At 39.4% G+C, this 15,850-nt stretch overlaps 2 protein-coding genes, 1 non-coding gene and 1 pseudogene across 5 annotated transcripts; 2 read left to right on the forward strand and 2 right to left on the reverse strand.

The window, feature by feature from the left end:
* Positions 1–461: 461 nt before the first annotated feature.
* Positions 462–5,295, forward strand: LOC149026630 (NADH dehydrogenase [ubiquinone] 1 beta subcomplex subunit 3-A-like). 3 transcript variants are annotated; one of them, XM_089154741.1, is made up of 3 exons: positions 462–571; positions 2,118–2,386; positions 4,451–5,295. In XM_089154741.1, exon 2 carries the CDS (start codon positions 2,165–2,167, stop codon positions 2,375–2,377), a length of 213 nt encoding a protein of 70 aa, XP_089010867.1. In that variant the 5' UTR covers positions 462–571; positions 2,118–2,164; the 3' UTR covers positions 2,378–2,386; positions 4,451–5,295. The 3 variants fall into 3 exon arrangements, with proteins under 3 accessions (XP_089010867.1, XP_089010858.1, XP_089010850.1); XM_089154732.1 differs by having other exon boundaries at positions 4,468–5,293; XM_089154724.1 differs by having other exon boundaries at positions 4,454–5,291.
* Positions 5,296–6,451: 1,156 nt separating this feature from the next.
* Positions 6,452–6,524, forward strand: TRNAF-GAA (transfer RNA phenylalanine (anticodon GAA)). The gene has a single exon. It is a non-coding gene; the product is annotated as a tRNA-Phe (tRNA).
* Positions 6,468–8,973, reverse strand: LOC149026632 (pentatricopeptide repeat-containing protein At5g66520 pseudogene; annotated as a pseudogene).
* A 1,025-nt stretch (positions 8,974–9,998) lies between these two features.
* LOC149026633 (uridine 5'-monophosphate synthase-like) lies at positions 9,999–15,495 on the reverse strand. Its single transcript, XM_089154752.1, has 6 exons — positions 14,674–15,495; positions 14,296–14,379; positions 13,068–13,150; positions 12,884–12,971; positions 12,509–12,763; positions 9,999–10,778 (listed from the first exon to the last, which is right to left on the reverse strand). The coding sequence occupies exons 1-6, from the start codon at positions 15,448–15,450 to the stop codon at positions 10,650–10,652; spliced, it is 1,416 nt and encodes a 471-aa protein (XP_089010878.1). The 5' UTR covers positions 15,451–15,495; the 3' UTR covers positions 9,999–10,649.
* Positions 15,496–15,850: the final 355 nt, after the last annotated feature.

Here is a 15,850-nt window from a genome sequence, read left to right on the forward strand (position 1 = left end):
CTATAATTTGCTGTTTAGCTGTGAGTTATTGGGGGATTACCCGTTTTGGTTCTATGAGTGGTGGTGGACCCCGCCTCAGATTGGGCTTTTTGACCAGGCCCACGATTTTGGACCCTGTCTAAAGATCACTTGCTTTGAGACATACTGGGACACGCACATGAAAGTTGTGCCTGACTAATAGAATTTGGATGGACTTGTGGGCCTAAAATCTTGGTTCCAAGCCCACTGGGCCTGAATGTCAGAAACCCTGCATCAAGCTTGGGCCCCATTTTGAAGTTTGTTAATCAATAGAACCTCGTTTTTGAATTCATCAAGACCTTGTACAGAATGAGCGAGGGCAAAAGACGGCGAACAAAAAGAAGTCCATATGGTTAATGGGCCGTGAAACCATACTAGCCTTAAATGGGGGCCCAATATCTCCAGTTTAGGATCAAGGCTGGCCCGGTTCTGAGATGAAAGGCAAGAAGGGTCCGTCGATCTAAGGAGATTGTAAATTTTCATTTGATCATTTCTGCTCTGCGGGACGACCTTCCTTCGTAACTTCTAGGGCTTGGCGATTTCGGCAATCTAGGTATTCCGAAACTTCAGTTTCTTGATTTTTCCCAAACCTCTCCCCCTTCCTCCAAATGTAGCTACTGCAATTTTTGTTTATACTCTACTGAAAAAAGTAATCGTTGTCTCTGTGGTACATGTCATTTGTTCTGGGTTGGTTTCGGATTCATGTTTATCGTGTTCGTGAGTTGCTCATCAGCTTTGTATATGTAACATTGATGCTGTTTAAGATCAAAGATGAAAAAAAATTCAGGATTCACTATTACAGGTAATTACTGAGAGTGTAGGTCAGGCAATTGAATCATGGTTTAACAACCAAAGCTAAAAAATCAGGGTTTACTCAGAAGAAATTTCTATGGGAGTACTTCATTTGTATAGAGAGCCTTGTGGAGATTGGATGAATAGCTCCTGAATGGGATTATTGTTTTCGTCATTTTTTTTTAATCATTGGGTTTGTTTTTAACGGATTATTAATGACGTAAGCATTTTGGGGTTCTTTTATAGATGTCATTTTATTATCACAGGCAATTGAGTTCAGACATGAGGCAGTTCATTAGAATGATATGATTTGTCTATGTTTTATGGAAATTTCTCACCTTATAGATGATTACCAGAATGAGCTGAATTGGTCTTGGTGCATTTGTTTTTCTCCAAACATAGAGGTATGGTTATTATTCTAGGTGAGAGATGATTATTATTCTAGATTTCTAGGTGGGTCTCTCATACAAGCTGTTGTGGCTTTGGGTTTAAGACACCTTCGTTGGTGGAAATTATTTTGTGTGGCAGAAGGTTGGTTATTGTAAGTCACAGATTCCCCCCCCCCCCCTCGCTATTATCTTCTTAAAAGTCACAACCAATCCCAGAATTGTCTGTGTAGATGAAATTATTGCTTTCATAATTTGTTGTGTTTTTTCTAAAGTTTTAATTGGGTCATGCTTATGTGGCCTTATTTCTTTTATATGATATTATTTTATTTTTCCCGTGTGGCTGAGGGTTTCTTTCTTTCTTTTCTTTTTTTTTTTTTTTTTTTTTGAAGGGGGGGGGGGTGTTGGATGGGGGAGGGGAGGTGTGTATGGAGGGGGGAGACAATGTTATTGTATGTTAAGTATAAAATCATCAGGAATCTGCAAAGGTCATTGTTAACTATCTTTTTAAGATCATTTTGTGGTATTGTACCTGTCTCTGGTACAACTAAACTCTAATCATCCCCATCCCAACTAAACAGGGTCAGTTGCCATGAATTCCCCTTCTTTTTTCCAGCCCTATTCGAGGCCTACCCCTGGCTCATTTCCCTTGGTCAGAGTCATGTCACCAGATATTGAGATGCCACTGGCTGTCTTGGTTTGAATGAAATCTTTGTGATTCTGATCTTCATGTCATACAATAACACCAGAAAAAGAGCGAAATTTGAAAGCATCATTTCTCATACCTATGCAGTCTACTTGGTTGGAATGACATCTATGTTTTTATTCAGTTTTGTCTTGGAATTGGTCTTTCTGCATCATTGGCAGTTTTTATTTTGGAGTTTACTCGGATGATAACTCCAAATTTTCACCTCACTGCAGCTGACCAAGTGTCCAGAAAGGAAAGAGGAAACTAGAGACAAAAAGGTATGGCAAAGCCATTGGGATCAACCGGGGAGTTTTTCAGGAGAAGGGATGAATGGAGAAAGCATCCAATGTTAAGCAATCAGTTCAGGCATGCAACCCCTGGCCTTGGCATTGCTGTTGTTGCCTTTAGCATTTACGTCATTGGTGAAGCTGCCTACAACAAGTTATATGCTCCACACCCTTCCAAGGAATCCTCCAGCTCTTCATCTCATTGATTGAAAAGGGTAAGTGGTGTGAATTATCTTGAACTTTCTCTTAATAGGTCTCTTCTTGCTCTAAAGCAAGATTTTCCTTTTAGTTTCTTAGTGGGCCAAAAAAAAAAAAAAGTGGCTAGGAGGAGTTGAATCATTATTCATTAGATAATGGGCAAAGGATATTCATATGTTATTATGATGTGAAGATTGATGTTCGTATTGGAGTATTTGCTGACTTCAGCATCACATCTAGGTGACAGGATTCGAACCTATGGTCCTCTGTACCCAAAACAGATGCACAGACCAGACTGTGCTACATCTCATCTCATCCCCTGGAGTCTATCCTAACACTTGAACTGAACTCACCTGTCCTTCTTGGGCTTAGGGACGCGAGAACCAATTCGAGTAGTTAGCCGTGTTTATAAAATCTGCCTCCAACTCCTCTTTCACTTGAATTTGGAAATCCGGCTTGGGCTACCTGAAGAGCTCCCTTCGCTTGCTTAGAAGCGGATTTGATTCACTAACACATGGATTTTCAGTCCTTTGCTCTAGCCAACTGAGCTACCTGAACCACTTTCCTAAAGTGTGTTTTCTTCATTGGATGGTGTCCTACCTTACCTTGAGGAGCTTGCAAAGGACTGAGAACCCTGCAAGAAAAGCTGCATGCTAATGTACAACGGTGCTATATATTCTGTATCCATGGCTATTGGATGTGGCACTGCAAGAGAGCTATGTTTTCCATTTGACACTTAGCCGTTGCTTTCTGGTCTATGATCAGCTAGCACATGGCATTACTAATAATTCCCTTGCTTGGTTCTTTGCTTGCTCTGCTGCACGAGCCTCATACAGAGCCATGCCCCTTTAATATGATGAGAAGAGGAGGGGGCGGCCCTCTTTTCTTTTGTGCACCAATCATTAAAAACTCTTTTAGGTATGTAGGTCAGTTGGTAGAGCATTGGGCTTTTAACCTAATGGTCAAGTTGTGCCAATACTGACTGCATTCAGCGACATGATGTTACTGCTGTATTTAGGGCTGATTCAGTATGATTTCAATTTTGATTTTGATTTTGGATTGATTATGAATATCCAATAGAGTTTTGATAGAGAAACTGGAATTGTTTTAGTTGTTTGAAACCTCAGATATTTCATGAATTAAAAAATCCATTTGGTAGTTCAATTTTGGAGAATAGATTCTTCAAACAGTTTACATACTGCTGGAGACCCCCCCAACCCAAAATCAATCCCCCACGCATGAGGCTATGTTTGGAAGTTAAGAAAGAAAAAAACTGAAAGAAAATATGACAAGATGGTGACAACAGTAGATACTTTAGTTTGTATCTATAGAGAAGAAAAGAATACGAAGACCTTATAAGACAAAAGGGGCAATAATATTCATGTTGAGTGGGAAGCTTGAAATCTTAGAGAGCTGGCAGAAGTCAATTTGGAAATCATATCTTTCTTGTGCAAACTCAATACTTTTCCTGATTAAACTGAAAAAATCATCAGGAGAGGGGAGCGTCGAACTTTATTCATCTCATTCATTCTTCTCTGAAGACAATTCATGCTGCTTCTTGTCTGATTGCTCTGCATCATTGTATGGATTGCCAATTTCATATTTTGTAGCCTGGTATTCCAAATGTTGAGGTTCCTTCTGTCTTTAATGGGAGTTGTAATCCATTAGTCTTAAATAATGGTTTTGAACTTTGTTTATGTAATTCTATGCCATGTATCATAAGTATGAGTCAGATGTGCATGTATCTATTTTTGATTACTGTGTATTAACTTGTGATTTTTAAGATCCACTAAGTGAGGGTGTATAATTTCCTTTTATATTTTATTTTTTGGATGTTTTCTTACATTTTGATTGTGTTTTTTTGAGGGTGTTACATTTTTTTTTGGTGTTTATCTCGCTGATTTGCAAATATTCATTGAAGTGATATCATGGACTGGAATTGACATAGGGTGCTTTGTATGAACACGATGAATTTGAATTGCTTACTTTTAGTTTGACCCCCACCACCACTTCTCAGTTTCATTTCTTTAATTCTAATTACTCTATATCCTGACATGTTTTAAATCACTGCATTACTGAAGCAGGTGCTTTGCTGCAGATGATTGCCTGGCAGAAAATAATGAAACTTGTAGGCTGTTCCTTTGTGGTTTGTACTTAATTAAGCTTCGATACAGCCTCTTGAATAAGTTGACTTGGGTTTGGTCCTGAATTTCTCGGTAACTATTCTGTTTCAGTTCAAAATATGGTTGGGATGTGGATTTTATCCTTTTGTACCCTTACTACTGCTGCTTGTGCTGTTGCTAATTGAGATTTGAGAGAGAATTTGGACTGCTATGAACTCTATATGATGTTATGGAACCAAATGTTATTTTCTCTTGTTCTTTGGTTAAAATTTGAACGGTTGAATTAGCATTCCATTTCAGTTCATTACGGGTCAGTAAGCACATTCTTTATTGTATTGTATTCTGGAAGGGGATTCCGGAGATAGTGTTTGTGGTGGTTTCCACTGAAGATGAATATCAATGAACCCAATTATTACAATTGCTCATTTGAATACGGTCATGTTATAAGATGTTATATTAGTGCATGTAAAGAGAAACTCTTCACTAATTGACCTCCTCCTGAATTACACGGAGGATGTAACTGCGATCGGTCTTGTAACATCAAACGTGTAGTAGGTTACTTGCAACAACAGGGTAGATGTTCCACACTCTACAAAAAGCCTAATTTAATTGGTTTCGTCATGAAATCTGTCGGACTTTGCTTCAGTCAATGCGCATGATATTGATAACTGCTAAGAGAGACAGTTCACACCGTGAAATCTCGACGTAAATTTCGGATGCAACGGTCCAAAATTTTGCTTGATGTTAATGCGGGTGACTGAAACTTTTTCGAAATCTGTCTCGTAGCCCACTGCAAAGTGTGCGTTTGGATGGTCATTGTACTTGCATGTATATTGTGCACCTACATGGGTGTTTATTCTTATTATAAATTTGTGATTAATAGGAAGTATTTTTATTAATTAACTCAAATTCCTAATACAAAACAAAGGAAAGAATAAGAGATGCACTCAATTAATTTTAAAAATTTATTTTATTCTATTAAAAATAATACAACAGATGAACTATCATACAAACATAACTAGCATTAATCGAAAAAAGAAAAAGAAAAAACATAACTAGCAAATTCATTGAACATACTATCAATAAAAATAAAAATAAAAATTTTTATATCAAAATACTCCGTATTGATCTTGAGGAATAATTGAAGTGTACATGAACTGGCTCAAATGCTTTGGTTAGCCAGATAAAACTTGATTGATTTAAGTATCATTGCTATTAAAATGAAAAACTATTAGTGATTTAATGACAGGACGTATGTTGCTACTTTATGTGGTATATTCAGTGTTCGACAGCAAGTAGCAACCAAGCTTAACGTAGCAAATGATCAAAATTTTGTCTATAAACACATTGGCTTATCCATGATATTACAAGTTGGACAAGCATGAATCAAAGTAGGATTAGTGAAGAACTTTCATAAGCCTCATGCCATACTATACTTTGAAGAGAGAACCTATCATTTTATCACTTTGAAATCATTGACCATTGCAAGTTCATCCCCCCCCCCCCCCCCAACTTTTACTAAAGCAATGGTGACAAACACCTTCCATAGTACCAAAATGGTTGATAAAGAGGGAATGATAAGTTTATAAATACTTGTAATGAGTACCTGCACTCAACATAAAGGCATTAAATTATTCTCTCCCATGGGATGTTAGAATTGATTGACATTTCGAAGGCCATGCTTGGACACAAGTCATTGTGAACAATTGGGTGTCACCTTATCATTGCATTCATTCAATATGTTACACTAAGTGTAATGTGACAAAATTGCTAAAATGTGCCATGCAAGCCTTAGGGTTTCGTAGGCCAACTTGCAATCCTGGCTTATGAGGTGAATCAAGCAACAATTCAACTCTTTGCCCTATTGTGGTTCAGGGTATAGATCAGATTTATTAAATAGGTGGACAATTGGATGAATGTTGGTAATAATATAAAGTAAACGTCATTACTTAAACATCAGCGGGGATAGCTCAGTTGGGAGAGCGTCAGACTGAAGATCTGAAGGTCACGTATTCGATCCACGTTCACCGCAATTTATTTTTATTTATTTCTAATTTCCCATCCTGGCTTACTAATCTCCTATCAGTAATCCTTAACACTCATAACTTTCAAACGTTTGCGTCATTCATTTCCTACCAATAATCCTTACACGAACAGCTTCCTTCTTTAAACGTATGGAAGCGAGATCGATCTCTTACAATAATTTCTCTGCCATAAACTCTAGAAATAGCTTTAATTGCTGAGTGGCAATCTTCACATGTCCTCAGGTTCTTCACAACCCTGATGGGAGAAACCTCTGCTTCACTACTCATCAGACCAAAAGCAACGGCTAGCTTCTCACTATGCCAAGAAACTGCCTGTTCTTTCTCTTCCTCTAATAAATCAAATGAAACTTTATTTACATTAGCAACATAGCCTCCTTCTAGGGCTGCTCTTCTCAACATCTCTTTCAACTTACAATGTATCTCCAGAATTTGAGGATGCAATTGATCATCAATGCGAAATTCATGAACAATGCCACCAACCTCAACCCAACTAGTACCAGGGCTAGTTTCCTTCTTCCCTTTTTCACTCATCAGCTTCCTCACTCCAGCAACATTTTCCCATTGACCAAGAGAAGCATACAAGTTTGACAGCAGGACATGTCCTCCACAGTAATCAATATGATCCCCTTTGGCAATGTGATCCATGATCTGTTTCCCAAGACAAACATCACCATGGACTCTACAAGAACTTAATAGAGCCCTCCATATAACAACATCAGGCTTCATAGGCATACGCTTTGTAACCCCAAATGCTTGTTCCAAGCACCCGGCTCGGCCTAGAAGGTCAATTAAACAGCCATAATGCTCAATCGTCGGTGAAATTCCCCACAACTTTTCCATGCTTTGGAAGGTCAACAAGCCCTCATCCACTAGTCCTGAATGGCTACAGGCATTTAAAACCCCAACAAGTGTGACATTGTTTGGTTTAATCCCTTCTTTTACCATTTGATAGAAAACATCAAGGGCATCCTTGCCAAGCCCATGTATCGATAAGCCTGTGATCATACTTGTCCAAGCGAGCACATTTCTGTCAGATGCTGCATCAAAAACTTGAGTAGCAGAGCCTATTCTCCCACATTTTGCATACATATCAATTAGAGCTGTTGAAATGTTTGAACTCTTCTGCACCTGAGTCTTGTCTAAGTAAGCGTGAATCCACTTCCCTTGATCCAAGGCTCCAATATGAGCACAAGCAGATAAAATGCAGACGAGAACAGTCTCGTTAGGCTTCACCTTATCATCACACAACATGTCATGGAAACATCTAAGTGCAGCAGTATACCTCCCACTACTGACATACCCAGCAATCATAACGGCCCAAGAAACATCATTTCGTTCAGGCATCTCACCAAACAATTCACAAGCGGTATCCATCTTCCCAAGTTTTATATACCCACCCAAAAGACTTGTCCAAGTGAACACATCTCTGTGAAGCATTTCATCGAACAACTTCTGAGATTCATCCATTTTTACAAACACCGAATACATGTTTACCAACGAATTACCTACGAAGATATCAGATTCAAACCCACTTTTTATCACCTGCCCATGAACGCTTTCTCCATAGAACGTCAAGTTTTGATGCGAACAGGACGTGATCACAAAGGTGAAGGTATAATTGTCGGGGGAAGTTGACTTGGGTGCCTCTACCGCGAGCAACCGATGGAAGAGATGAAGCGATTCCCGGGAATTGGGTATTTTGGAGTAAGCTCGGATCATGAGATTCCATAGCAGAATGGGGAGTGAAGGACATGGATAATGATCAAACAAGAAATGTGCGTAACGGAGATTTCCCGAGGAGGTGTAAGAACGTATGAGAGCGGCAATCAGAAAAGAGTCTTCGGCGAAAGCCTGGGTAATGATTTGGGCATGTGTTTGGTAGAGTTGATTAAGCGTTGGGCACTGCTTAAGTAGTTGAGAGAGCTTTGATCGATTTGGATATGGAAAGATAGTTAGACTGAATTGTTTGGAGAATGTACTAATGCTAGTGGATGAACAGAAAGGAAGAGCTGGAACGCTCAAAGGTCTAACAGTTCCTGGAAGAACAGAAGTTCTGAATCCAAAGATCATTTGCATCTGTGGTCTTCCACCCACCATAAGAGAGCTATGATGGACAATGGGATTTAGTTCACTACAACGTTCATGACCTATAATTTTAGCATGACTTCATGGCCGGTATGGTGTTTCTTCATGAAGTGTAAAAACCCCACAGGTGTTGATGCTGTGCATGTCCGCTTCTTGACACATTTAGTCAAAATCCCATGATTAAAGGAAGAACAGGGACTTCAGTAGTGCACGTTAATGGGAGTTCGACCGTTCATTTAATCTCATGAATGGTGCCTAGTTAAAAAAAAAGGGAAAAAAAAGAAAAAAAATAAAGAGTGATGCCTAAAATAAGAACTCATATGAGAACTGAAGAATACAAGAAAATTACTCTCAAAGATATTAGCAGAAATTACTTTTTGAGTAAATGTTTTGCAAAATAATTTGTATTCTTTTGAACAAAATTTACTTCTATATCGGTGAGAAAATATATAAGCCCCAAAACAGGAGAACCTGAAACTATGAACAAAAGAATGGAGTTGAGCAACAAAATCATGTGATCAAAAATCAATGTACTTTAAAATTTTGATGAGGGAGATGAGACCTCGGGAAGGCTAAGCAATCATCTCGTAGGGAATTTTCTAACAATCACCAATGGGCTTCCTTTCTATCAAGCCAACAAGTCCCATTTCTGACTAGCTCGCATATCCTGGTTCTCAAAATCCCCCGTCCATGGACTCATTCGAGGCGGAGTCACTCGCTGAATAAACAGAGAATTGTTGTCAACGTCCGCACCTAAATCTGTTGATCCAGCTCTGGAATTCCTGGCACCTTCTCAAAGTCAAATTAACTTCTAACATTAACTTTTCAAAAAAATCTATCAATTGGATTTTAAAGGAAAAGAATTTGGTACAACGTCAATCGAGAAAAAGGGGAATAAAAACACACACACCCTTTCACATCATAGAGGAGGCAATATGCTGTTAATGCCCATCCCCTTACTTCAGATTCCGAATGGAATTCCATATTCGTCTGAAACTACACCGACTGTACAAGGAAATCAGCCCGAGTTTTAATAAACTATGCAATTGTGCATGTCTGTAATCTCCAAGGCAACTGAGAAGTCAACTTGGTCTTAAGCTTCTGAACGTACATGCCACAGTGAAATGGAAGTAGAAATGTGCTCTATAATCTATCCAGCAGATGGTTATTTCCTTCTTCATGGACACAGATTAGGATCACGTTTGCATCCTCTTAAGGTACACTGGAAATCAATTAACAGGTGAAAGAGTAGGACTTGAGAAGTCAACAAGGTGCACTATGTAACAATTCAAATTATAATATCATATGCATCAGAATTTGGGATCCCAGCCGAGTACATCTGCCAGGCTCTCCACTTCATTGCTTATGGTGACTGATTTGATTTTTGATTCCCCCTTCTGGTACCTGCAGTTGCTACTGGTAGTAGCTATTTCTCTTTCGTCCTCTTAACTGATCTAGCCAGTGTTCAAGGTCACAAATCGATTCTATCTGGTTCTCAAGACCTTCAAGGATTGCATGGCGCCCTTACTGCAGTATTGATGCTTGACATTGCAAAACCAGCTCCAAGTGGGTCCACCTTCTTATATGAGTTCCCTGCTTTGATTATGTTAGTTTTCTGGATGTGATTAGTGTTATACTGATAGCAACTGACATTACTCAACAAATCCACGGCAAACATTAACTTTGACACACTAGGGAGGAAGAAATGAAAAATCCCCCTTTGCCCAAATGAGATTTTATTTGATGTATACACTGTTTCCTATAGTCCACCTATACAGTAGTTTCCTGCCCAATAATCCCCCCTGTTCAAATTTGAGACCCTTCCACGTCATTCCTATATAAGTCTTCGTATCCAACCAAACTAAACTACAAAACAATCAAAAAAATAAAAACTATTCAATATATACAAGGACTCCAATTGTTAAAGAGAAGAAAAATGGAGACACCCCAGGAAGAATAGGCGTTTATCATATGCCAGCTCTGGGAACACATGTTGTCAAGAAATTGCCCTTACTGTTCAGAGATTCTTAGACGCATCTTGCTTTGTATGCATTCCATCCTTGAAGACGGTATTCTCTAGCAGCATCAGCTGGGCTAGCTGCCTTGACAATTCCACGGCCAACAATTATGATGTCACTTCCTCTATCATGGATGACCTGAAATGTCAATGCATAGTGCAAATCTGACAGTTAAAAAAATTTGTAAACCCGGGGGTGGGGGTGGGAGCATTTATGCATGGCCATCCACTTTCTTTTCAAATGAATTAATAGGAGGATCCAAACTAAACAGTGTGAGACATTGTCAAATAATACATGACTGAGAGATGTAGATCAAGAAAGTAGCATTGTAGTATGGTCCTATGCTGCTCTTCTTTTTTTTCTTCGCCTATACACTCTAGCCACTGGAGGATAGTACTTATCCTTTTTTCTTCTTCTTCTTCTTCTTCTTTTTTTTTTATATTTTTTTATATTTTTTATAATTCATCCAAAAAAAAAAATTAGTGTCGTCAGACTGAGAAAATTCTTCTCATTACCATTCACCAAAGATTTTACTTGCTCTAAACTGGCAGCACCATTGTAGTTAAGACCTTTTGGACATCCAATAATACCTCTCTGGGATTCCAAAAGTTGTATCAAGATGACACTGCAGATGAGTCAGGGGAGGAGGGAAGAATAAAATGACACCTCAGAAACCTCATTAACAGTTGTGCTCATATTCAAGATTCTTCCCATTTTGAGCCATTAGTTTTAACTCCTTTTCCCATTCCCCTACATTCTCTACTGCTGAGCACACATACCATCAGGCACTGATATCTAATCACAGCTACTGAAGCCAAAAGATATCTACAGTAACAAACATCATGGATAAACATTGAAGACTTAAGGTTACCAAAATGTCATCGAGGTGATGCCTGGTCAACCACACTATAAGAACAGGTCAGCTTACAAAGTGAGAGTTGGGAGGCTACACAAAATTGTCGCAGGAACTCAAGGCAGCCAATTTGGCTAGCTGAACATTCAGTAAATATCTGTACTCTTGCACTTTATTTTATTTTATTTTCTGGTCCTATCGTATTACCAATTAAAGATATATTTTTAATGTGTAACATGCCAAATTCAGGCAGTGTTTTCTGCCAGTCACAACTCACAAGCCCGGGTAAAGAAGGGTTAGTACATTAGCCTGGCAGCTAACACTATAAAATTAAAAATAAAATGGAAAACCTGGCCCAAGCCTTTCTACATAGATTCAACGATCTAATATTGTAAACACTATGCCGGGGGGGGCCGGGTGGGGGGTGGAGGGGGGAACTCCAATATATGTTGGATAATCTTTCCCTACTTTTTGTTCATTATACATAAATGTTGCTGTATCAACAATACTATCAGAAGTTGCTAAGAAAGGGCCTAGCAACTATGGACCAAAGCTTTCTACCCAAAAAAAAAAAAAAAAAACTATGGACCAAAGCTTTTACCAAGAAAAAGGAAAAACTATGGACCAAAGCTTGGTCCAGTAGGGTACTTGTGCAATGTCTGTGCACCAGATACCCGGACTACCAAGTACCCATTTCCCAGGTATTTTGTTGAAACTGATTTCGACATGCAGGCACAAGGAATTGTAATTACTCTCCCTTGAAATGTTAACTTATTTAACTTGGATAGTGCTCCAGCTAAACCCATTTTATTTTATTTTTTTGGGGGTGAAACAACTAAATCCATTTTAGCTAACCTCCAAATCCCTCCCCTCCAAAATTAAAGAAGATTAAAAAAAAAATATATATATATATATATAATAGGGGAGATTACCTGACCAATTAGCATCAGCAATACATGAAGCTAGAGGCATCTAAGATGAGGAACAAAAAGTACAAACAGTGAACTGAACTTACAGAATAAGGAGCATTGTACTGCTGACCCAGTGCATCACCTCCAGTTACCATTTGAACACCAGGGGTCAAATGGACAAATGCTGGATTTACTGGTCCCCGCTGCCATGATGCTGGATTGACAGAGATGAAGCCAATTACAAAATCTGAGTGATCGTAAGCAATTTTCACTGCAGCAGCGGTGTAGTCTCCTTTGGCAAGATTGCCAGCTGAACTCATTTCTGCAAGCAGCAGTATGCCTCTACCACGAGGCAAACCCTAGATGTAGTTACAAATTCAATTCAGCACCAGTGACAGGTAGACTTTCTAAAGGGAAATTGAAATTGCAACGTCGCTAGTCATTGAACATGATAGTGCAAACATTTATGAAATGCACACCTTCCGTTTCAGACCATCAACAATTCCAGGACCGGATATTATATGAGCGTTAACTATATCAGCCCAATCCAGTATATGATAAACACCTCTGTACACAACGGAGCCAGATATATCAATCAAGACATGGAGGACCACACAGTGAGATTATTTTCCTTTTGGAGGTTTGGGGAGGGAGGAATCATACCCTTCATATTGCATAGACGCAGTGTTTCCGATATCGGCAAACTTACGATCTTCAAAGATTAAGAAGTTGTGCTTTTCTGCAAGCTTCAACAGAAACAAGCCATCAGCTATTATCTAGCGATGATTTCATTATCAACACTTTAAGGCCACCAATTTTCTCATAGTCTAGATGATTTATCATGGAAATAGATACAAGTGTTTAAAAAATGACAGTATCGATTATCAACTTCTGGGGGTTAAACCCTAAAGTAATGGTGGTTAGGGTATTGCATTCGTTGCTCCAGATTTAAGTTCATTCAGTTAGAGCGCTACAACAACACTTTATTGCAGGCATTACAACAAAACCCTTACCCCTTATATAACAATAGCCTAAGGATCAAGGGTCCAAGCCTCATTGGAACCAAGCAAAAACAATTTGATGCCTTTAAGTTCTGTAAAGTCAGTACAAAACATTTTTTGAGGCCAAGAAATCTAATGACCATAGCAGCCAAGGCTATACCCATGCTATATGGTGTGGAACACTTTCTGGCCTTTCTTGAAGACAATGGACACTAATTTGTCTGGTCTGGTCAACCACTTAAGAGGTGTGCATATAGCAAAGTAAAAGCAGTAAATAACTGCGGATGTCCTTTGAGTAGAACCTCTTATCCTCCCATACAGTTAGTGGAAGACTCCCAACTATTAAGAGTGACATCAATAGTGTAAATGCTATTTCTCCACTAGTTGGCCAAGAATGCAGCAACAAGTGTCCTGCCTGGTAGGGCTTGTCACCACAACCTTCAAATGGCTAGTAGACTGTGTTCACAATATCGTTGTGACAAATAGTTGTATCAAATAGTTGGTCCAGTGAGGCAGTTTAAAGCCATGGGAAGCAACTAGCTGGCATTAACTCCGATTAGTCAAGGGCCTACAGGCCACTTAACCCCTAAAAATCATAAGCTTTACTTGGAACAATAAGAAGAGAACCAGAGAGATGTGACCCTCAACCCCTTCGGTGTGTATGCATCGTGGTGCAATGTCAGTGCTTTATTAATACTTCTGAACTTTGAAGAACAGTACATGTATGTTGTTCCCCGCATGCACTGGAATAATTTTCCTTCCCATGCACAACGTATTAGTATACATGATATATGGGTTTCATAATTGTGTGCACTAAAACTGACATTAGTTGGGCTGAGGCGTATGGAAAGAAACATGAAGAAGTAAAATGTTCAAGGTTTGGGACACACCGTACGAAGCTGAGAACCAAAATCTGGAGTAAAATCACGCAATATATCGACATGGGTCTTCAACAGGCAAATCTCTGGTCCAACCTGTCAACATATTCAGCACAGCATCAAAGACTAAAGATTTTTCTAACATTGGTGTTGTTAATGATCGAAAAGCCCAAGTGGATGAAACTTCGTACTAGTAGAAAATGAAAAAAATAAAATAGGAAATAAAGTAATTGCCATACGCCGTAAAGAATTGGTGAACAAACTCGTTTCCATTTTAGATGAATAAAAGGCCTACTTCAATTTAGGAACAATTCCAATAAACAGGACAAATCTTTAGCAGTACATAAAAGACGAATTTTTCCAGTGAAGATTATTGAGAGAGTAGAAAACCTTGTCCGCAAGGGCAAGCAACTCTGCAGTAGTTGAAACATCAGCAGCCAAGCACAAATTGGTCTCCTTTGCATCCATCACCTCAAAAAGCTTCTTTCCCATGGGATTCTTTGCCATTTTCGCTTTTTCAGAATACGTAAACCTAGGAGTCTCTGGCGCTACCGCTGGCAGTGGGAGAGAGACCCTTCTATTCTGTTCTAAGAACAATTTTACCATCTTCTCCGTCTCCTCAGAAACTCGACCATTCTTTCTCAGAATATCCATCAATTCAGTAATCTTAATCATGGAATGCAATTGAATCCCGTTAGCAGCGAGGTTCTCTCTCCCGCCTTGTTCTCGGTCGATGAGAACAACAGCATCCGTGACCTTCAACCCCAGAGCTCTGAGAGGAAAAGCCGTCTCAAGCACTGATGCCCCACTGGTGACGAGATCATCAACAATTAGACAGGTTTGGTTTTCTTTGAAAACGCCTTCGATGGCTTTCCCGGTGCCATAGTCTTTGATCTCCTTGCGTCGCATCAGCATTGGGAGGTCGTTGGAGACGGAGAAGCAGGTGGCGATCGGGAGAGCGGTATAAGGAGCTCCGCAGATAAGGTCGAAATTAGTGGTGGAAGGGACAGTAGAGATGAGGAGTTGAGAGATTTCGCGGAGGAGAGAAGGATAGGAGACAATAAGGCGAAGGTCGATGTACATTGGAGAAGATATTCCCGATTTGAGCTTGAAATTGTGGAACTTCACTGCTTCGATGCCATGGAGTTTCAGAATCAGAGACTCCATCGATGCCGTTCCCCGTCTCTTTCTCTTCTCAATTCTCTCGCTACTGAGAGCCGAGTAATGCAACTGACACATTGGCTGCCAAACCGCCGTTTAACGAAAAACTAACTTTCTCTATCCGTATCCGTATCCATACCCGTACCCGAACCGGATGCGCCTACCCGTAACTCCAAGTTCGTGTGGTTCCAGGTACTGTCACGCAGAGGTTGCTTTTTCCGATGCTTTATGACTATAAAAATATGAGTTTTATAGAAAGTAGACGATAGATTTCACCCAAATTTTTTTATAATATATTTCTGTATAGACCCCCTTATTTTTGTTGTCAAGTTGGCCCATCAGGAGATGATCCAAACTCATTTTCTCTTCCTTGACAAACCGTTATTTTTTCGTTAAGACTTCAAAT

This window comes from Hakea prostrata, chromosome 1 (assembly GCF_041222555.1).
Source record: "Hakea prostrata isolate BN-2017 chromosome 1, UWA_Hpros_2, whole genome shotgun sequence".
NCBI lineage: Eukaryota > Viridiplantae > Streptophyta > Magnoliopsida > Proteales > Proteaceae > Hakea > Hakea prostrata.

Bases quoted from the DNA above. Each gene is read 5' to 3' on its own strand.
- LOC149026630 (XM_089154741.1), top strand. From the start codon at position 2,165: ATGGCAAAGCCATTGGGATCAACCGGGGAGTTTTTCAGGAGAAGGGAT.
- LOC149026633 (XM_089154752.1), bottom strand. From the start codon at position 15,450: ATGGAGTCTCTGATTCTGAAACTCCATGGCATCGAAGCAGTGAAGTTC. The intron at 14,380-14,673 runs GTTTTCTACTCT...ATATGTTGACAG, and splicing joins TGCTTGCCCTTGCGGACAAG to GTTGGACCAGAGATTTGCCT. The intron at 12,764-12,883 runs GTGTGCATTTCA...AACTACATCTAG, and splicing joins TTGATGGTCTGAAACGGAAG to GGTTTGCCTCGTGGTAGAGG.